We start from the raw sequence: 23,199 nt of genomic DNA, 5'->3' as shown, positions 1-23,199 counted from the left end.
CACCAACCACCTGATTTCAGTGGCTATTTAATCATGAAGGCTCATTATGTATTTATAGCCAACTTACTCATTTATTTAGTAGGCTAATATAGCTAATATAGATACATACAGCATGTTTCCTTCATTATAAGGCTTATATAAGGCTTTACATTTTTTGCGGCCCCAGACATATTTGTTTTTTGTTTTTTTTGGTCTAATATGGCTCTTTCAACATGTTGGGTTGCCGAACCCTGCACTAGAAGGAAGCCCGCATACCACTAGTGGTACACGTACCACAGTTTGAGAACCACAGTTTTAGATTACATGAGCAATCAATTAGTTTTTTCTTAATGACATACACAGATGAATTGTTCAGCACAAAAGTAGGGATTTGAGTTAACAAAATCAATATTGTTAGTTTTGATTTGATGTGTACTTTAATCTCTGTGTTTCAGGGTATAGATGTGAAGTCCATGGGCCGGATCTTCGTGGGTCTGGTGAAGTGTGGAGCGTGGGGCTGTTTTGATGAGTTTAATCGTCTAGAGGAGGCTGTTCTCTCTGCCGTCTCCATGCAGATTCAGGACATCCAGAACTCACTGAAGAACCATCGCTCCACCTGCCAGCTTCTCAATAAAGAGGTGATGTTCACACACACACACCTTACAAAGTCCATGTGAAGTCAAAATGGATTATTTTGCCACATTGTTATTCTCCAATTAATCCACTGCAAAAATGTTGTTTTTAATCAGAGTCTGAGCATTTACTTCTGTGTTTGGAATGATGGTCCTTTTGTTAATGTCAGTTTGACAGCTTGAGACACAATTTGTTTTTTAATGAGTGAAAAGAACGTAAATGTTTGTTAATGACAGACATAGTGAAAGACTTTTTCCTTTTAAACTTTTTTAAGAAGACAAAATATTAAAATAATTTAAAAAATCTAGGTGACGCGGTGGCACAGTAGGTAGTGCTGTCGCCTCACAGCAAGAAGGTAGCTGGTTCGAGCCTCTGCTGGGTCGGTTGGCGTGTTCTCCCTGCGTTCGCGTGGGCTTTCTCTAGGTGCTCCGGTTTCCCCCACAGTCCAAAGACATGCAGTACAGGTGAATTAGGTAGGCTAAATTGTCCGTAGTGTATGAGTGTGAATGTGTGTGTGGATGTTTCCCAGAGATGGGTTGCAGCTGGAAGGGCATCCGCTGCTTAAAAATGTGCTGGATAAGTTGGCGGTTCATTCCTTTGTGGCGATCCCGGATTAATAAAGAGACTCAGCTGACAAGAAAATGAATGAATGAATAAAAAAATCTATAATAATAATAAGTAGCATAAATTCATAATAATAATAACAATAGTAAATAAAAATGAGTAAATAAAAAATATGTTACAAATAATAATAATAATAATAATACTAAAAATAAACTGAAGGAGGTTGGAGGAGGTGATGTCAATGATTTAAATCAATTAATCAGAGGACAACCTTAAAAGTGAGTGAAAATAAGTTATGAGCAGGGCTAGACGGAATCTGCGGATGTTTTTTGCTATTTCTTCTGAGAATTTTGGTAAAAATCTGCAGATTTCTGCAGAATTATTTTGGGAGTATCCAGCGGAGTATCATAACTTACACCTTAACATATTAAATAAAAAGTAATAAATTACTGAATAAAATCGGAATAAATTCAATTTTACACATTTGCTCAAGTAAATAAACAGAATTAATAATGAGCTAAAAATCTGCACAAGTCTGTGGAAAATCTCCAAAATTCTGCGCGCGCAGATTCCGTGTGGGCCTAGTTATGAGCGATTGCCAGTTATCATAAGAAGAGCCATAACTGGCATAGCAAGAACATCTGATCTTTTCTACTTTCAAAAGGTTCATGGTGTCCCCAAGCCACTGTGAAAAACCTGCGGGTTTTGTAGACTTTCAGAGAAATAAGATTTGTCATCTAGCTAAGAGACATAATATTTTCAAACACGCCTCTCTTACCGTTAGTTTGCCATTAGGTTAGGATGCACTAAAAGAAAAGCCCCGCCCCTTAATCAATATTCCGTTTTAGTTAAAACAACAACTATAAATAATAGCTCTAGACCATTTTAATGTGGTGGTGTTATTGGGCCATGAACATTTCCTGTTTGTTCTCAAATTATTTCATAGCTGTAACAAGAGGCAATTCAATCATAACAGCGTTCATAACATTATTTATCAATATGTGGCTCTTTATGAATTCTCGAAAGCTATAGAAATTAAACTTGTAAAACAGGGAATACATCAGGGGCCTGTTTCAGTAAGGAGGTTCAAACAACTCAGAGTTTAAACTTGAACTCTGAGTTGATTTACCGAGAGATTAAAAACTCTGAGTTTTCGGTTTCAGAATAGCTGATCTGAGTTGGGTCAATCAACTTCGAGTAGACCAACTCAGAGTTAAGCGCGCACACCGTGACTATAAAAAGACATTATCAATGGAGCGCAGACATTACGAGTGACTATGGCAACATCTTATAAAAGAGATCACCATTTCTTTCTCCAGCTGAACTTGATGTTCTCATGCAAAGTTATAGCAAATATGAGCGTATATATTTGAAAAGAAGCAACCATCAGTGAAGAAGAGACAGTTAGCGTGGGAAAACACTGCTCAAGATAATGTCTAATGTCACTTTTTAAGTATTTAAATATTTAAGTATAATAAAATAAGTAATGTAATTTGTGACATTTATATATTTTTTTCTAAACTTTTTTTTTTTACATTTATTAGTTTTAAATGATTTAACAGTGCACTTGTGTGTCTGCCTTTTTTATTGATCAAGTGATAGAGGTTGATATAACATTTAGAAGGTAAGCAGTACTAAAAATAATTTTTAGAAAGAATAATAATCCCATTAATCTAGTTACATGCATGTCGAAGGTGAATTTAATTTAATTATTTATTAAAAAAGGATAAGCCATTCTCGTACAGTTCTTCTGTGTGTGACTGTAATGTAGGCAATAGCTATGTTTCCATCCAAATATATTACATAAATTTATGTGCAAAACTGGAATATTGCATAAAAGATGCGAATAAAATTCCATCCAACGAGTCAAAGAGAAAAAAATCGTCACTTCCTGAATAAACTGGCACCAAATATCAACAGTAAAAACAGAATTTACTGTGGTAGAAGAAGCTGCGTCAATTTATTCTTTATTTAGCTTAATTAATGTACTTGCGCCTGGATGTCAGAAGACAATGCTGAAACACAATGAACACGTGGGGGCGTCTGAAGCCATGAGACGCGGATACTCTTGACACGCACCAGACGTTCGGAGGTAATTAATACAATAATACTGAAACAGTTCAGGCATTTTAGAATGACTAAAACAATATTTAAGACATGTTACAGTGTGCTCAGCCTGATGGTTTGTTCATTTACACACATTTTCATTATCATATGATCATGATCTTTTTTTAATGTACATACTGTAATTTGTTCAGTAAAAGTGTTTCCATCGTAGTTTATGCGCACATTTTATATCGAATAAAAGTTTATCCTACTCAGTTATGCGCATTTTTTATGCATATTTTAAGTTATGTGCATCATGACGTTTCTATCAATCGTTTTTATGCACGTATCCAAAATAAGCATAAAAATAGGTGTGTGGAAACGTAAGACTATGGCAAGAAATAGCGCTTCATCTTTAAAAAAGGGGAGGAGACCGACAGAAACTCTGAGTTTAGAAAATAAAACCTGCTTCTGACCAGGTTAGATTCACAGAGTAAGTTACCACAGTAACTGACTCTGAGTTAAAGTTACCTTTCTTTCAGAAACAGGCTTGACTTACCCTGCTTTCTCGAGTTTAACAAACCTGCCATTTTGAAACGGAAAACCCAGAGTTTCTCTCATTTCAGGGTTAAAATACTCTGAGTTTTCAGTTAACCTCCTTTCTGAAACAGGCCCCAGGACCATTGTTTTTGTTTACATCCCTCAAAATGGTCTATAAATAATGAAAGTCTCAGAAGCTTTCAGTTCACGCTGACTTTAAGAGAGATTTTGCCTCCTTCTTCAAGCTCTTCACTTAGGGCACCCACCAAGACATTTCTTAGGCCGTACTCACACTAGGTACAGTTGCCTCGAACCGGGCCAAAGCACGCTTGTCCCTCCTCCCGTCTCCCCCGACGGCCCACGCTCACACCACAAACGGGCTTCGGCATGCTTACGTCATCGCTGCTGCTCTGTTCAGTGAGAGGCGCTCTCTCACTCAGCAGCACAGTGGAGATTTCTCTAGTTATATCGTTTCAGTGGTTTGTTATGCAGTGACATGCAGTCAAATATTTCGCCAAACAGTCCTTAGGGATGCGGGGACACGCAGTCAGATATTTCGCCGAACAGATCCGCCACTTTTGGCGCTCATAAACAATCATAAAGCTCTCGTGCTGCAGGAATGAGGAGGTCTGCTGAAGGCGCGCAGCTGTCGTGCAGTGAGGGGTTTGCGTCTTTAATAAACTACGGCAGTTTGCGTTCACTGAACAGTAAGAATGATTAATAAATCCATATGAAACAGTCCCTTAAAAGTCACGTCTCGCTATCAGTTTCGGGCTTTGGCGCGTTTTGCACTCACACACAAGTGTGAACCCCAAGTGAACCGCGCTCAGGCACACCTCTTCCAACCGGGCCAGTGCCGGCCAAGTGAACCGCGCTTGAGCCCGATTCAGCGCACTCACACTTCTCAAACGATCCGGGAAACGGGTCTGGGCACGGTACGGATGGCATAGTGTGAGTAGGCCCTTAGTCTTTGGGCATGAGCCGGCCAGCGGCACCCCTGCCCTGGATACAGAAGGTCAAAGTGTCTGTGTGTGTTTGCAGGTGGATTTGGACCCAAACTCGGGCATATTTATCACAATGAATCCAGCGGGAAAAGGATACGGAGGAAGGCAGAAGTTGCCGGATAATCTGAAGCAGCTCTTCCGACCGGTTGCCATGACGAGTCCTGATAATGAGCTCATCGCTGAGGTCATCCTGTATTCTGAGGGATTTAAGGAAGGAAAGGCACTGGGGCGGAAACTTGTGGCTATATTCAATTTGGCCAGGTATATACAAATTCAACATATAATAATAATGTTGTATTATTTAACACATAAAATGGTTTATAGAATGGACCCTAGGAAAAATAGCCACTACCTTGGTAGTGGCTGATGAGGATCCTGATAAATAAATAGCATATTTTAATAATGTGAACTGCTTTCACACTGCTATTATTTATAAGAATATAATTATAAAATTGTCATTAATTATACTTTTAATGATTTTTTTTAATGTTTAAAAAATGTAAAGGTGGATAACATTGATGATAATCAGAAATATTTATTGATCATCAAATCATCATAATAGAATATATACACTACCTGACAAAAGTCTTGTCGTGGATTCCAGCTGTAAGAGCAACACATAATAACTTGACTTCTAGTTGATAATTTGTAAAAGTGTCAGACAGAACTGCATCCCAATCATCACCAATACTGCAGAAGACCTGCTGGAACCTGCATGGAGCCAAGATTCTCAGAGAAATCAGTCAAGTTTGGTGAAGGAGAAATCATGGTTTGGGGTTGCATTCAGTATGGGGGTGTGCGAGAGATCTGCAACATCAACAGCCTGAGGTATCAAGACATTTGTGCTGCCCATTACATTACAAACCACAGGAGAGGGACAATTCTCCAGCAGGATAGCGCTCCTCATACTTCAGCCTCCACATCAAAGCTCCTGAAAGCAAAGAAGGTCAAGCTGCTCCAGGATTGACCAGCCCAGTCACCAGATTTAAACATTATTGAGCATGTCTGGGGTAAGATGAAGGAGGAGGCACTGAAGATGAACACAAAGAGTCTTGATGAACTCTGGGAGTCCTGCAGGAATGCTTTCTCTGCCATTCCAGTTGACTTTATTAATCAGTGATTTGAGATGTATGGATGCAGTCCTCCAAGCTCATGATGGAGCTAGACACAATTTTCATTCTGTCTCCACTGCAGCAGGACTTTATATTCTATACTGGACATTATTTCTGTTCAGTGATGAGACTTTAGTCTAAGCAGAGTCAGATCTTACTGTCCTAATGAAATCATTAATATTCAAGGCATGATCATATTTTATTGTGCTCAAATAAGTGTCATCTAGAGGCCTTTACCTTTCATATGAGCTACTTCTGATACCAAATGATCAACTAGAAGTCAACTTATTATTTGCTTTTCCTAAAACTTGTGACAACACTTTTGTCAGGTAGTGTAGATCATGTGACTGAGAACTGGAGTAAAGATTCTGAAAGTTACGCCCCATTCACACAGGGCTTCAGCGTCAATGCTTGACAGAGGGCGTGTTTGAAGTTGGGGCTGACACGATCGTCATAGCAGCGACAGCCAATGAAACTAGTCAGCAATAGGCCACTGTCTGAGCTGGAGTATTTGCATACAGCGATCTGATTGGAACCACGCCTCACTTTGTCTCCTTAACCAATCACCTACTCCCTAAAACTTATTTAAGGCAGACCAGCCTTCTAGCACTGTTCTTCTCTTTCTCCCTCCATGTCCTCGTCTCGCATTCACAATCCTATAACCTTCTCTTCACTCCTAGGTTGCATCGGAGGGTTCAATCACTCTACCAAAATATTAGCAGGGTTCAAAGCTAAGGATTTTTTCTACTGGTCCGATTGGGCCAGTGGTTCAGATTTTTACTTGCCCTACCAAATTTTCACTGGCCCCACCAAAAAAAAAGGGAAGTTAATAGCTATTTTTTGCCACATATTTTAAATAATGTGTCAAAAATAAAGTGAATCTAGAATTTCAACACTTAAAAACATATTAATAAAAGTGTTTTCCAAACAAAAAGAGCAGGGGAAAATGTGGAGGTATTTTATTGTGGTTCGAAACTTTTTTCATTTTTTTTTTGTCACTTTTGTTTGTCGCATTGTTCACACGTAAATGTCTGCTTCCAAGACGTTAGAAACAGACATTTTCTTTTAGCCTTATAATTTGATCTTGCCGCCATGTTGCTGTTTCTTCGCTGTACTGGCTGTTATCAGGTTACGGGAAAAAATTGCATGCTCAAAACATCAAATCAGACAAGAGGAACCAAAAAGCAATATGGTGTTTACGACATCACAGAGAAGGTAGTGTTTAAAGACTAAACTTAAAATGCACGCAATTGACAAATAGTCGCAGACCAATTAAATGTTAGTGACAAGGCAGCACTGTCCCAATCGGACCAGTAATTATCCTGTCTACTGTCCCAAGCGTCTCTCATGGTGGCCCTGGGCCACCGGGCAGTCCTTATTGTTTAGCCCTGATTAGTCTCTGGGCATCATCGTAGCACTTGATCAACCTACCTACTTGTTTACTGTTTGTCCTCTTACTTCCCTTCCTCTTCATCCCACTGTTCTCTTACCATCCCCTTCATCCCTACAATAAAGTCTAGCTCAAAGTGTGGCGTGGTCCATGCTTGTGAACAGTAAAATGAAACAGAAAACTTATTTTAAATTGGAATAATATTGCACACTATTACTATATTTGCTTATTATTACTGTATTAGCATAAGACAGGTTTAGTATTTAATGCTCATCCACAGAACTAAGACGTTAATACTGACCCTGTGTATGTTTGTGTATGATTTCTGTGTGAATGTGTATGTGCGTGCATGTGTGCGCAGGGAGCTGTTAACCCCTCAGCAGCACTATGACTGGGGTTTGCGTGCACTGAAGACAGTTCTCAGAGGCTGTGGGAGTTTACTGCAGTTACAGAGACTGAACAACAACCCCTGTAAGACACTCTCACTCCAACTAATAATCCATAAAGCATCCTAGATCTGTTCACATCTGTAGCCTTTGTTTGTGTGTGTGTGTCTGTAGTGAAGGAGAGTGGATTGGTGGTTCAGGCTTTGAGGTTGAACACCATGTCGAAGCTGACGTTTGCTGACAGCTCTCGGTTTGATGCTCTGGTCAGAGACGTGTTTCCTGGAGTCGACTTTAAGGATGTGGAATATGAGACGCTTAAGTCTGCACTGCTGGCTGTGTATGAAGAGGCACATCTGGAGATTATACCCAGTCAGGTATCTGATTATACACATGGAACACTAATCCCTAATCACAGAATCCCTCCCTCTTTATATTCAATGTTTTGTTTTTATTAATTAGCCAAAAATATTCAGTTGAGCAACAGATTATTCATTCTTTTTTTTTTTTTTAACAATAAATTTCAGGGCCTGTAAATTATTATTTTATTTTTATAAACATTTTTCATTAGCTAAAATGTTTACTGTATTAACTTATTAAGGTTTTTTGAAGGCCTGTTCATATTTTATTAGTTATAAAATCTCTTTTTTCTCATTTAATTAAATAATAAAAATAAATAAATGAAAAATTCAGGGGCGTGTATAATTTTATTTGAAATGTTTGTAAGTTTTACATTAGCAAAAATTAAACTTCAACTTGGTATTAATGTACTGTAATAACCTATTAAGGTTTTTTTGAAGACCCGTTCATATTTTAATATTTATAAAATCTCTTCTTTCTAATTTAATTAAATAATAATAACAACAAATTTTAAAATATAAATTTCAAGGCCGTGTATAATTTTGTTTAAATTGTTTGCAAGTTTTACATTAGTAAAAATTAAACTTCAACTTGGCATTAATGTACTGTATTAACTTTATTAAAGTTTTTTTGGAGGCCTGTTCATAGTTTAATATTTATAAAATCAGTTTTATCTCATTTAATTGAATAGTAATAATAATAATAAAACCACATTTATAAACAATTAAATTATTAATACTTTTTTTTTTTAAATAAAATACTTTTTTGGAAAGTTTAATTTAATTTTAATTAAAAGTTTACCAAATAAGTACTTTTTTATAGTTATGTAAAATCAGTCGTATGCCCCCCAACCCCCTGAAATTTATTTTCTTAAATTATTTTTAATTACATTTAAATTTGAAATAATTAAAAAGCATGTCTAAACAAGATTTTTTGTTTTAATTTACAAATTCAGTGATTTATTACCACTTTTGCAATATTTAAGACTTCTTTTTCTCAGGAATTTGTTGTTGTCTGTGTTAATTTACTTTGATTTAAAATATAACAATAAAAAGCTGTGTCGTTAAAAAAGGGCTTAAAATGATTAGACGTCTATAAAGCGAGCGATTGCTTCATATTTTACAATTCTGTACAGAGAGGTCACCTTTTTGATGTTCTATTGGTCTCACACAATCATGAGATGCAATTTGGTAGGTGGAACAGTTGGACGCTGGACATGCAGATGGACGTGGATCCATGCAGGATTCACATGCAGATTTATCAGAGAATGATCAGGCAGGCAATAGTCAAACAGGGTAATCTAAAGCTTCCAGGTGTGTGTGTGTGTATGTGTGTAATCAGCGGGAATCAGGAACTGGTGTGTCTGAGTTGCATGATGGGAGTTGTAGTTTATTAAAGTGGCATATGTATGCAGATTCATCAGAGAATGGTCTGGCAGACAATAGTCAAACAGGGTAATCAAAAGCTTCCAGGTGTGTGTGTGTATGTGTGTAATCAGGGGGAATTAGGAACTGCTGTGTCTGAGGTGCATGATGGGAGTTGTAGTTTATTAAAGTGGCATGTGTATGCAGATTCATCAGAGAATGGTCTGGCAGACAATAGTCAAACAGGGTAATCAAAAGCTTCCATGTGTGTGTGTGTGTGTGTGTGTGTGTGTGTATGTGTGTAATCAGGGGGAATCAGGAACTGGTGTGTCTGAGTTACATGATGGGAGTTGTAGTTTATTAAAGTGGCATATGTATGCAGATTCATCAGAGAATGGTCTGGCAGACAATAGTCAAACAGGGTAATCAAAAGCTTCCAGGTGTGTGTGTGTGTATGTGTGTAATCAGGGGGAATCAGGAACTGGTGTGTCTGAGGTGCATGATAGTAGTTGTAGTTTATTATAGTGGCAAATGTATGCAGATTCATCAGAAAATGGTCTCGCAGATAATGGTCAAACAGGGTAATCAAAAGCTTCCAGGTGTGTGTGTGTATGTGTGTAATCAGGGGGAATCAGGAACTGGTGTGTCTGAGTTGCATGATGGGAGTTGTAGTTTATTAAAGTAGCATATGTGTGGTTCTCCAGCGATCTGCATAGGCTAGATCGCTGGCGATCATGACAGCAGGTCAGAGTTCACTAAGCTTGACATTTGGAATGCTTCAACTTTGAAGCTTGCATTTCTGGTCTCCTGCGTTCATGCACTGAATGAAATTATTCATTGGAATTACAGTTTATTTTAAGGTAAGTGGAAGTGGTTGCAAACAATTTATATGGGCTGAATTCAAACAAAGAAATTAGGATGAACATTACTACATTTCATTAGTTTTTTTCAATTCAGCCCATATAAATAGTTTGCAACCAATTAGCTTATAAAATTTAGTAAATCCAATTAATCATTTCATTCAGCGTATACATTTAGTATGAATAGAAGTCAATGGGGTGAAAAGTGCAGTGTGAACACAGCTTTACTGTGTGTGTGTGTGTGTGTGTGTGTGTGTGTGTGTGTGTGTGTGTGTGTGTGTGTGTGTGTGTGTGTGTGTGCGTGCGTGTGTGTTTGTGTGTGTGTGTGCGCGCAGCTGAAAAAGGCGGTGGAGTTGTACGAGCAGCTTCGTCAGAGGATGGGTGTGGTGGTAGTCGGGCCCAGCGGCGCAGGAAAGTCCACTCTCTGGCGGATGCTGAGGGCAGCGCTGGGAAAAACGGGGCGGCTGGTCAAACAGTACACCATGAACCCCAAAGCCATGCCACGCCAGCAGCTCCTGGGACACATCGACATGGACACACGAGAATGGTCTGACGGGGTCCTAACATCCTCCGCAAGACAGGTGGTGCGAGAGCCACAGGGTGAGGAGAAATAAACGAGGATGCTTTCAAAAATAATGCATATTCATCAATTAACTTATAATTACTTTATACGTCAAATCAGCATTTGATATGAGCACACTTTGCATTTAAAGGTGCAGTATGTAAAGTTTGACACCTAGTGGTTGGACTAGGTATTGCACACCTGGTTTAAAACACACGCAAGCACAGGTTGCCAGATTGACGACATCAACAGAAGTGTGCCTGTGTGTTGAGCCTAAATAAAAGCAACGACACACGATAGATGGAATGTTTTTTTCCTATTTAAAGGAGGTTTTTGTCCTAACCAACACCTGAAATTTATATTTCAGAATAAAATATAAAATAGAGGTTTTCATTTCTTGCAGCTTGACAACAGAAAAATGACAATGATGACCCCTGGTAGACCTCATGTGCTTTATTTAGTGTTAAATGCTAATAATGTGAGTTTAAATGCCATTTTACATGACATTTATTGCCATACTACTGAAAGCAGAGGCAAATAGTTCACCTCAGATCTTAAAAATAAAATAAGCCGTCTGAAATTGAACTTCAGAACTGTGACTCAATGAAAGTCAACATTAATGTTAAATTAATTTTAACATTAAAGTATTAATGTTAAAGAGGTTTAATATGTATTATTCACATTATAAAGCTTGCCGTTTCGCTAGAGTGCAGTGAGTGCACTATTCTGTGCTTCTGAATGGCTGTGTTTACATTTCTTTTTTTTGTATTTACAACAGCCAAATTGCTCATCACTGCAAATCTGATCATGTAGCGTGTTGTTAGAACACTGGGTTACAATGTAACATGCTCAGCTAATGTTTACGCTCGTAATATTTATATTATTTGCTAATTAATAACCTCATGTGGAACTCTGAATCTGCGTCTCATTTCAGAGTAGCTACTGTCCACCAGAGGTTGCATTTTCGTCACGGGCGCACACTTTGAGAGCCTTCCTGAGTGAATAAATGAAATATGCTGTTTTCCTCCAAGGCAACCCGGGTGCTGAAATATAATTGGCTAAACTGGCAATGGGCGGGTTAAATGATCAAAACAAAGACAGCAGTTCCAGCACGTAACTCAGATTTTCAGAGCAGAATATCTGACTTCAGCATTGCTTTTCAAATAAACAAGAATGTTCACTGAGCATGTTTCTGAAATATCTGCAAACATATTATGGTGTTTTTATGCTTTAGAAGAGTCAAAAAATCACATACAACAGCTTTAAAACACTTGGTACACGTCCCCATAATTTTTCAGGAAGCTTTGCTGGTCGTTTTTTTAAGCATCAATGTTGCCAAAGTTGTTCTGGATATAGTTTGTCTCAGTTTGTTCGGTTTCTTTATGTTATTCCAGACAGACTGGATGATATAGTATAGGCTCGGGCGGTATCCAAATTTTGATACGTCAAACCTCCTCCCTATTTTACCTCGGCATCCGGTTTACAATTTATTTTTAGCTCATTTTTATGAGAGCAATCAACAAATCGGCTAATTTTCGACTGGTAGATAATGCTAATATCATCATGCTCATAAAGTAAACTTAGGGCTCTATCATACACCCGGCGCAATGTGGCGCAAGGCGCGGCGCAATAGTCTTTTGGTAGTTTCAGCTTGGCGCAAGAGTGGTTTTGAGGCGTTGCGCTACGCTGTTTAAATAACAAATGCATTAGCGCTCATTTGTGCGCCCATAGGCGTTCTGGTCTAAAAAGGAAGGCGTTCTGAGGCGGACCGCTGGCGCGTTGCTATTTTGAGAAACTATAATAAATTTTTCAATAGACCAAAACAAACCCGGTCTAAACTCCAGCGCAGAGTTGCGCCTCGCTTACACACTGCTTAATACACACAAGAGAGCAATAGGCAAATATCTTTACATATGAAAAAATGTAAATATTAAGGATATATATAGGATATAATAAGAATAGATATAGGATATAAATATAAAGGATTAAAATATTACAAAACATATTATTTTCTAGCCTAAATAAATATGAAAAATCACTGCTTTATGCCTTCTTCATCTCGGGGGCTTTTTCAGTTCATTCATAACAATTTGCTTTTGTATAATGTTATTATTATTAGCAGTATTATTTATTATATCCATATTTATATTTGTTTTATTAAAAACAAGCTTAGATTTGCCCACCTGTCAGGTTTTAGACCATATGGGGCACAGCATGTGTTTTAGGATATAACTCAGGTTTTTGAGCACATTTTGTTATTATTGTTCATTTATTCGTTTGCTGGAAATTAGAACTGAATTTAGAAATAGTTTTGAAACGAATATTTACGCTTAACAAACAATATTAATTATTTATAGACTAATTGATGTCTGTGTGTAAAGGTTTCCCTATCCAAGAGCGAATGTGAAAGTAGATCCATTATATCTCATTCTCACGCAGTAGATGCTCTGTTTAACTGTTTTCTGTGAACTGTTTGCTTGTAAAATGCTCATTTTTTCCACTTAGACTTACTTTGCGTCCTGTAAATAGCGAATGCGCTCTTGGCGCGACGCAGCTGACTCTTAAAGGGAATGGGAGATGAGACTCTAATTGGTTTATTCTCAAAACACACCTATAACTCATTAAGAAAATAAACTCAACCCTTTTAGACCATGCGCCATGACGCAAAGCTGGTTTTCCCGTCCTTAAGTTAGCAAAAACGCGTTCTGACACGCCCTGAAAGCGTTTCCGCCATGCGTTTTGCGCTCTGCGCGTAGACCGTCAAAATAGAGCCCTTAGTATGGATGATCAGATCAGATCTCTGTGTGCAGACAATAATCTCACTGTAGAATTACAATTAATGATAGAAATAATGTTCTGAAATTTAAATTGATATTTCAAACTGCTAAAGAAAAATATAGAAATAATCCACTTTAAACCATGGTGAAAATACTAGTGGCTTAAGACTTTTGCACAGTACTGTATACTTTGCCACACTTGTGCTGGAAAATAGGAAAAGGTGTAGGAACTCTGATTCATACAGTATTCAGAGCACTGTCAGAGCAGTCTAATTACATAGATTCTACATATGCACGCGAGTCTGCATTTGGCTATCACTTTTATATTGCTTCACATACATTGCAATCAAAGAGTCTGCTCCTTCTCTTTCAGAGGTGAACTCATGGATTATATGTGATGGAGACATTGATCCTGAGTGGATCGAGTCCTTAAACTCTGTCCTGGATGATAACCGCTTACTGACCATGCCCAGCGGTGAGAGGATTCAGTTCGGCCCCAACGTCAACTTCCTGTTCGAGACCCACGATCTGAGCTGCGCTTCACCAGCCACCATCTCCCGCATGGGCATGATCTTCCTCAGGTGATGCTCATGAACACAAAACAGCCAATCATGCTGCTTCATCCAAACTAAAAGGAGCCAGTTAGCTGTTAGGATGCACATTGTTTCCTAGAGCAGCCAATCAGATGTTAGAATGCACAGGCTTCATTAGGTCAGATAGTTACATTTATTTTTTGATCTGCATTATTAATACATTTGTATTTACATCTTTGCATTCTTTAAAAAAGTAAATACATTTTTACAAATTTTCTCAGCATTTTAATTTAATCAGCTTTATTATGTAAAAAAACATTTTCTGCATTTTAATTCATTTTTTAACATAAATTTGATTGTTTTTCATTTATTTTCAATTATTTGATGTTTTTTGGTAACATCATTAACATTTTTACCTAGAAAATTGTAATCGATAATATTTATTTTTTTTTTACTGTTTTTGCATTTATTATTTTGTATTTTTCTGATTTTTTTATCTTTTATTTTTACAGTTACATTTCATTTTTCTTTGATTTTTTTTTTCTTTTTTTCATTTATATTTTTTAAATCTGATTTGTAAAATGTTTACCTGAATTTTTACAATTATGCTTGTTTTTACAGATTTTTTTGGGGGGGCATTTTTCATTTTATTATGTTTTTTGCATTTTAATTCAGTTAAATTATTAATTAATTAATTTTATTTTCGGCTTAGTCTGTTTATTAATCTGGGGTCGCCACAGCGAAATAAACACCCAACTTATCCAGCATATGTTTTACGCAGCGGATGCCCTTCCAGCTGCAACCCATCCCTGAGAAACCTACAAACACACCCATTTACACACACTCATACACTACGAACAATTGACCCTTCACCAAGCCCCGCCCTCCTTAGTTACTGTTGCTACGCCTGTCAAGCTTTCATGCCTGGTACCTCTATTACAATGTGTATGCACCAGTGTCAGACATTCCCAGGGATATTATTAGTGAGCTATCCGAAAAACCCATACCAAAAAAGAACTGCAGTATGCATTACAGGGGTATATTCACCACATAATAGGCAACTGATTAGAAAGTGATTTAATCTAAATTAAAGCTGGGTTAGCCTAGCCGCCTCATACTCTTAACCATTCAACATTCATGCACAGCATGAGAGGTGACATTAAAAAATATCAAATATTAACAAGTTAAACTGTGATTTCTCTTCTTTTTAGCCCAAAAGCCTGCTAGACTATTGTTGTGCAATGAAATATAGCGTTGTTAGCCTACGAATAAACATGCATGGACAGTGCTTCTACATAATTTATTAATAGAAATAACAACCAGAAAGGAGAAATTGATGTATCTGTGCCGAATATTAGCATCATTGACCCATAACAATGTAAAGTACCTATATCTATCAGTATGCTCTTTATCCAGTTTTTATTCTAATTTGCAGTTTAGTGGAAAAAATAAATAAATACATTGAAATGCAAATCAAAGTATAAATAGCAGAAGTGAACAAATAGATTTTCCCTACCAGCAAATATTAGTCAGACACCAAACATAAAAGCAGACACTAACCCGGTATAACGCCGTCACCAATCTCCAAAAAACAGAGGAAAACATCAGTGAACTGTAGCTCTGACATGGACATGAGGGATATAAATGACTGAAAAACAGCTGCGGGTGAAGTATATTAATCACAAGTGCTCGGTTTGTGATCACATCTCTGTTTTGTTCTGTTAATATGTCATTTCAAATATTCATAGCTTGAAACAGATGGAAATATGACGGCTATTAGTATGACTACTATTGCGAGTGCTTAAACAGAGCAGTGCTCATAATATCGAGTGAAAAAAGAAAAAGACAGCTGTGAAACATGACCTGCTTTGTATTTTTGTAGGAAACACAGTTTAGATCAGGGGTCTCAAACTCAATTTACCTGGGGGCCGCAGGAGGCAAAGTCTGGGTGAGGCTGGGCCGCATAAGGGATTTCACAAAAAAAAAGTCCTCAAATGTCATTATTAACAGTTTTAATTATTTCTTCTGAACATGAAGTGTCCTGAACATTAATAGAACATTGAGTGAAGATTATGAACAGTTCTTCTGAACATGGCATCTTTTGCCTACTCCTTGCTGCCAGAGACTTGACAGCGCTTCTTCTCACAAATCTGAACCACATTTGGCTTTAGAGCGGAAGCAGTTGAGACCCTCAGTATGGCTTGAAGATGATCATCCTTAAGTCTAGACCTGTACTTTGACTTATTGAAGTTCAAGGTGGAGAATAACTTCTCACACAGAAAAAAGTGGGGGAACTCACTCAAAACTTCCATTCCCTCACCTAAAAAAAGGCGTATATATGTATAAATAAAACACCCCCACCCCACTCCAGTCACATCAGTCTGTACCAGTCTGTATCTACCTATAATATATATAAGATGCAGGCTGTAGCTAGGTAGGTGGCAGGCTGCAGATATATAGCTAAGTGGCAGGCAGGGGCGGGAACAGCTTACCTTGGTTCTGGCCGGCGCGAGTTCCCTCCTTACACTTCCCGCTCGTCACAGCGTCTAACAGAGGGGCGGGGATGCCGGTGACGTCACCACGCCACCTTTGTTTACATGGCGGGCGGGGAATGCCAGTGACTGCTGTGTACGGATAGAATCAGCGGAGCGGGGAGCGCTCTCTCTTCCCGCTCCGCTGATTCTGTCAGTGTACAGCGGTCGGCGCGGGCCACAAAATATTGCACTGAGGGCCGCAAATGGCCCCCGGGCTGCGAGTTTGAGACCCCTGGTTTAGATCTTTTTAGGGTAAGAGGTGTGTGACTTATTGCCGACTATCACTGAATGTGTCAGGAATATCGAAACAAAACCAACTTAACTCCACTCTTTTAGCGCCCCTCACACAGCTTGATCCACGCTGGCATTTCTCCCCTTGGCCTTTAGGTTTTGTAAAGGGAAAAACATTCCACCACCCCGTCTAAACTTTAAGAATACCGGGTGTCAGATTAGCATAATCCATATGCACAACACTTTGGCGTGTTTCCCTCGCTCAAAAGCATGACAGACCTCCTGCATTTAGTTACGGTTGCTAAGCCACGATTAGTGGGTGGCGTTTTTTTGGGTGTGGCTTAGCGAAGGGTCATTTTAGCTAACCCAATTCCCCATAAAGCGCATGTGCTTGGACTGTGGGAGAAACCGGAGCACCCGAAGAAAACCCACACTAACCACACAGAAATGCCAACTGACCCAGCCGAGGCTCGAACCAGCGACCTTCTTGCTGTGAGGCGATCATGCTACCCTCTGTGCCATCGTGACGCCCCAGTTAAATTATTGTAAAAAATAAATAAATACATACACTTTGTAGCTTTACCTTTTTTATTTATTCACACTGTTTAATTGTGTTTTATTACTATAATGCTGTATTTTCACCTGGTGTGTGTGTGTGCGTGTGTGTGTTACAGCGATGAAGACACTGATGTTGGCTCTCTGGTGAAGTCGTGGCTGAAGCGTGAGGATGAAGACTGCAGGATGAATCTGGAGAACTGGCTCAATGATTATTTCCACAGAGCTCTGGAGTGGGTTCTCAAACAGGTGCATTCCTAAAGTCCATATGAACCGGAAGTTGCTGAGACTTTTATTTCAGTTTGATGATGGACTTTCATCTGAATCGGAATATTGAGTAGGGGGCGGGGCTCTCTATTGCGCATCATTCCCTAGTACTCAACTAAGACCCCGTTTACACTGCCAGTTAAATGTGACCCAGTTCCGATTTTTTGCTCATAAGTGACACAGATCGGATCTGTTCTATGAGCGTGTAAACACGGAAAAAATGCATGCATTCGGATTTTCAGAGATGGGTTTCAGGCCTCCTTCATATGAGGAAATAAATCAGATATAGATCGGATATGTGACAATGCGAATGTCATGTGAACAGGCAGATCAGATGTATTGAGGCATTTCGTTCTGTACATCATTAAACTTGCGACAATGTGCTGCTTCTCCGCGGTTTAATGACAGAAAGAAGAGCGGGTGTGGAGATGCCAACGCGGTAAACAACATCAGAGGAAACACAGAGAAGGAAAGTGGTCAGTCGCCACAATTTGTTCCCACCAGACCTGAGATCTCTCTCGTACCCACAAACTCCTCAGAATGGTGGAGGACGTCATTAAAGCATATAAACCATAAGCGCAAGCTGTGATGACGGCCCTTTCCCACCTCCGCCTCTAAATCCTTTTAAAGTTGGGCGAACACACTGCGGACTACACATAATAACTTTATTCTCTCCAACACCAGTGCGCACGCAGGCAAAGGCTACATCTTCAACTATACACACACACGCATCAGGGCCATACCATTACATAAACTGCATGGGGGTAAATCTGGACTAAACCATTCACTGCTTGTACTACACTTTGCATATTTCGCAGAGCTAAAAACAAGACAATTTCTTCCATCGTGGCTAGTGTGGCACAGATGCTAGAACCCGCCTTTATGCATGCACGACATCGTAAATTGTATGGCAAGTGTAAACGCATCAATTGGATATGGGTCACAATTAAAACACCGTGTAAACAGACAGACAAACAAATCAGACATAGGTAGCAAATCGGAATTGGGCATCAAGATCTGACTGTGTAAACGGGGCCTAACAGTTAGATGGTCGGGGTTAAGTATATTAATATACTGTTGCTATGGAAACCCTCAAGTTGGCGTTAACAGAAGGACTGCAGATGATCAGACTTTGATTGAAGATTATCTTGCATGCATACATTGAACTTGCACAGATTAATAAATCAGTTTAGGAATAACAGTGTGAGCAAGCAAAATAAAATTTGGATTTCATGCAGACTTTAAATTAATTAAATGATTCGTGTTCTGTAATTTACTTTCAGTATTGTTTAGTCTTGATTTACCTTGATTTATCAGTTTTCTATTGGTTGATTTGGTGGCGTCAGGCTTTACAGCGGGAGGAAGTGTATCTCTCTGTCTCTCGCTTGTTCATCTTTGTACTTTATTTCAGCTTGTTGTCGGGAGTCGCAACGTGTTAGGTTTGTTTAGTTATTTATTTAATTCAATTTATTCAGTCGCAACGTGTTAGGTTTGTTTGGTTATTTATTCAATATGTTGTTGGGCTTTCCATCTCTAACGTTAATCGGATTGTTTTGCTGATTAGTGTATAATAATATATAATTCAGTTGGTGATTGTTTATTTATGTTATGTTTTCTTCAAATCATGATTCTGTTTTTAAGTAGGGACTTTACCAATACACATTATATATGCATGCTGTAAAAGAAAAAACAGCTTGTCCAAATGAAGTGTTTTGTTTCTTCTCCGCCCCTATAAACCCCTCTGTCTCTCCCCCCAGAGTGATTTTGTGGTGGACACCAGTCTGGTCGGGACGGTGCTGAACGGTCTGTCTCATCTGAGTGGTGTCAGGGAGAGAGGAGAGTTCATCATGGGCCTCATCCGCGGTTTAGGAGGAAACCTCACACTCAAATGCCGACAGGACTTCGCCAAGGAGGTCAGAGCCGCATGGGATTATGGGTTATCATCATTTTGTGCCTTCTCACTCATAAGATTAAGGATCGGCTCCTTATAGATTAACATTGAGGAGTTATAATAATAATTTAAAAGTGCAGTTTTTTTTAAAGTAGCAGCAGTGAAAGTTTGATGTCTCTCCAGATTTCTTACAGCATAAAAATCATTGTTCAGTTTTCTTATTTTTCATAATTAGTTTTACATGAATAAATCAATGAGTGTTAGTTTTTACATTTATATAAAGAAATGCATACTCTTTTCCCATACATTTTTCCCGTGGATGTTTTTTTCTACATTTGACACTCTTACTATAATAATTTAAGATAATAATTTCTATAATAATTTGAATTCTATTTGAATTTTTTGTACTTTTATTATTCTTCTATTGACCTTATTCTAAAATGTGGAAGTGCGCTCGTTTTCACGATTGTTTTAGAACTTCCGGTTCTATCGCCTATGGGAGAAATGACTAGGAATAATAAACTGCAGGAAAGGGTCGAACTACTTGCTCTACATACAAATGTTTGCATGACTATACAGACCAAGTAGAGTCATATAATAAGAAAAGATCAGTTTGCAACATCAAGCAGCGCAACTAGCAGTTTTTAATGTCTAAAAATGAATGGAAGTGAATGAGACCGGAAGTCTCGAGCCAAAAAGATTTAAACGGCTGCGCCCGCTCGTCGGCAAAGAATAAGGTGAATAAAGATGTTGATGATGATTTTTTTTATTGAAATAGAATTTTAGTATTTAATTAGATTTTTTTTTATTTACATAAATGCACAAAAATGTTTCCATTGTTTATATTATTTTTGCAATTCAGTTATAGCATTATTTTAATGTATTTAACAATTGTAAATTTATTAACCTTTTAATTAATTAAAATTAATGATTTTTAACAGTTTGAACAGTTTGATTGTTGATTCAGATTATTGATTATTTTCAGATTGATTTAGATTTTTATTTTTAATATTAATAAACATTTTTTTACATTTACACTTTGCAACAATTTCAATAATAATTTGAATTCCTTTTTATTTCTTTTAATAATTTAATTCCTTTTTCTTCTTTTCTATGAAGCTGTTGAGGATGAAAACTATCTTTTCCTTATCAAAATACATTTCTAGTATTTAATTAATTAGATATTTGTAAAGATGCATAAATGCACGTCTATGTTTTTAAAGATTCTTCATTATTATGATTTTTTTACAATGCATTTTTAGCATTAATTAAGTCGATTTCACAATTATTAGTTTATTAACCTTTTTAAACTAAACTAAATTACTTTTTTAGCTCTTTAATTTAGTTTTATTATTGATTTTGATTTATTTTACATTTACTCTTTTTGGCGGCTCAGTGGTTAGCACTGTGGTCTCACAGCAAGAAAGCCACTGGTTCGAGTCGGGGCTGGGACAGTGGTATTTGTGTGTGGAGTTTGCATGTTCTCCCTGTGTTAGCGTTGGTTTTCTTTGGGTGCTCTAGTTTTCCCCACAGTCCAAACACAAATAGTTGGCAATTCATTCTGCTGTGGAATCCCCTGATGAATTAAAGGACCAAGCTGAAGAAAAATGAATGAATGAATGAATGAGTTTACTCTTTTCAAAAATTTCAATAAAAGTTTTAATTCTGGTAGATTTTTTTTACTAATTTATTTGCCTTTTTATGCTCTTTTTTTAAGCTGTTGTGCATAAAAATTGTATTTTATTTAAATATTTTTTTTTGTATTTAATTAATTACATTTTTTAAAAACATACATAAATTCACAACTATTTTTTTAAAGATTCTTTATTTTTTTGCAATGCAGTTTTAGAATTAATTTAATAAATATATATTTTTACATTTATTATTAATTAATATATATATATATATATATATATATATAAATATATATATATATATTTTATTTATTTATTTATTTTTTTTTTTATTTTTCTTAATTAAATTAAAGTACATTTTAGCTTTATAATTAAATTTGATTATAAATTGTTTTAACAGATTATTTTATTTTATTACCTTATTGCATTCACACTTGTCATCTTAAATCAGATTAGCATTTTAATACTGTTAAAAACCATAAACAATTAGTCAATAACCAGAAATTAAATTGAATTAAATTAAAATGAGCTCATGTTTATCAGGTCATGCCATCTTCATGTTTGTTTTTCATTTATCAGGACTGCAGTAATGTGCTCATGGTGTTGTGAATGTATGTGCAGGTTCTGAGCTGGGCGAGAGAAAGCCCTCCTGACCCTCGTAAGCCTCTGGACACATACTATGACCCGGCGTCTGGCCGTCTGTGTGTGTATGAGCTGCAGAGAGGAGAGGGTGTGTGTGAGGAGGAGCTGAGCGACCCTCACAATCTGCCAGTCATTCACACACCGGACACACAGCGCAGCCTTCACAGCTTCAGCCCCTGGCTCTCGGCCAATCACAGACAGCCATTCCTGCTGGTGGGACCTGAGGGATGTGGGAAAGGGTAACACACATACTCAGATCTCATAAATATATATATATATACAGTTGAAGTCAGAATTATTGAAAATATTTCCCTAAATATTATATTTAGTAGTAAACATTCAAACTCTGCATGCACAGATTAATATGTGTGTGTGTGTGTGTGTGTCAGGATGCTCCTGCGCTGTGCGTTCTCTCAGCTTCGCTCCACTCAGGTGTCTGTGGTTCACTGCAGCGCTCAGACCTCCTCCCGTCACATCCTGCAGAAGCTCCAGCACACGTGTCTGCTCATCAGCTCCAACACGGGCCGCGTCTACCGGCCTAAAGACTGCGAGAGGCTGCTGCTCTACCTCAAAGACATCAACCTGCCCAAACCTGACAAATGGGGCACCAGCAACCTCATCGCCTTCCTGCAGCAGGTCATATCATGATCATTCGACATTTCTATCAGACGCTTTTAACCAAACCACTTACAAATGAGGATAAAGAAGCACTTTAAATCACCAGAAAAGGTCAGTGGTCAGTGTATATTTTGGATTTTTATTTTAGAAAAACAAGCCGTTTTTTGATTTTCATTTTAAAATAAAAAAACGAAAATTTAAATTCAATTCGTTTTTTGGTTTTTGAATTTGAAAACGAAAATCAAAAATGGCTCGTTTTTCTTTTTGATGGTGAAAAACCAAAAACCAAAATTCAAAAATGATTTGATTTTCATTTTTTAACAAAAAATAAAATCATCAGAAAAAAAAAACGAATAAAGACTTGTTTTTTTTATATACCAAAACTAGATAGGCCGACTCATTTACAGTAGCCCCTTTCACACAGTGATACCGGTAAATATCCGGAAAATTTCCGGAACGACTTTACCGATATATTCAAAAAAGCGCTGTTCACACACGCGAGGACGTTACGGAAATTTTCCGGAAAAGAGCATTCACACATCCACTCCAAAATACCGGTAAATTCTGACATCACTCACCACAAATGAGCTTTAAACGGCTGCGCTTGTATTTGTAAACATTTGACTACATTACAAACTCTGTGGATGATCAATATTGTGAACAACTTTCGCAGGATCACTTTCGCATGTCGAGATGTTCATAATTGTGCAGGCGCTCATA

At 37.7% G+C, this 23,199-nt stretch overlaps 1 protein-coding gene across 2 annotated transcripts in view; it reads left to right on the top strand.

Annotated features, from left to right (window-relative positions):
* dync2h1 (dynein cytoplasmic 2 heavy chain 1) overlaps positions 1-23,199 on the top strand; it is a 277,874-nt gene that overhangs the window by 87,935 nt on the left and 166,740 nt on the right. For both annotated transcript variants that reach the window (NM_001423300.1, NM_001423299.1), the window contains 10 exon segments: positions 435-617; positions 4,804-5,027; positions 7,630-7,739; positions 7,829-8,028; positions 10,571-10,835; positions 13,948-14,155; positions 17,547-17,676; positions 19,452-19,607; positions 21,841-22,100; positions 22,251-22,497. In NM_001423300.1, the coding sequence (NP_001410229.1) occupies positions 435-617; positions 4,804-5,027; positions 7,630-7,739; positions 7,829-8,028; positions 10,571-10,835; positions 13,948-14,155; positions 17,547-17,676; positions 19,452-19,607; positions 21,841-22,100; positions 22,251-22,497 (1,983 nt within the window).

Source organism: Danio rerio, chromosome 15 (assembly GCF_052040795.2).
Source record: "Danio rerio strain M-AB ecotype USA chromosome 15, GRCz13ab, whole genome shotgun sequence".
In the NCBI taxonomy this organism is placed as follows: Eukaryota; Metazoa; Chordata; class Actinopteri; order Cypriniformes; family Danionidae; genus Danio; species Danio rerio.
This window is presented reverse-complemented; position numbering and strand designations above follow the sequence as displayed.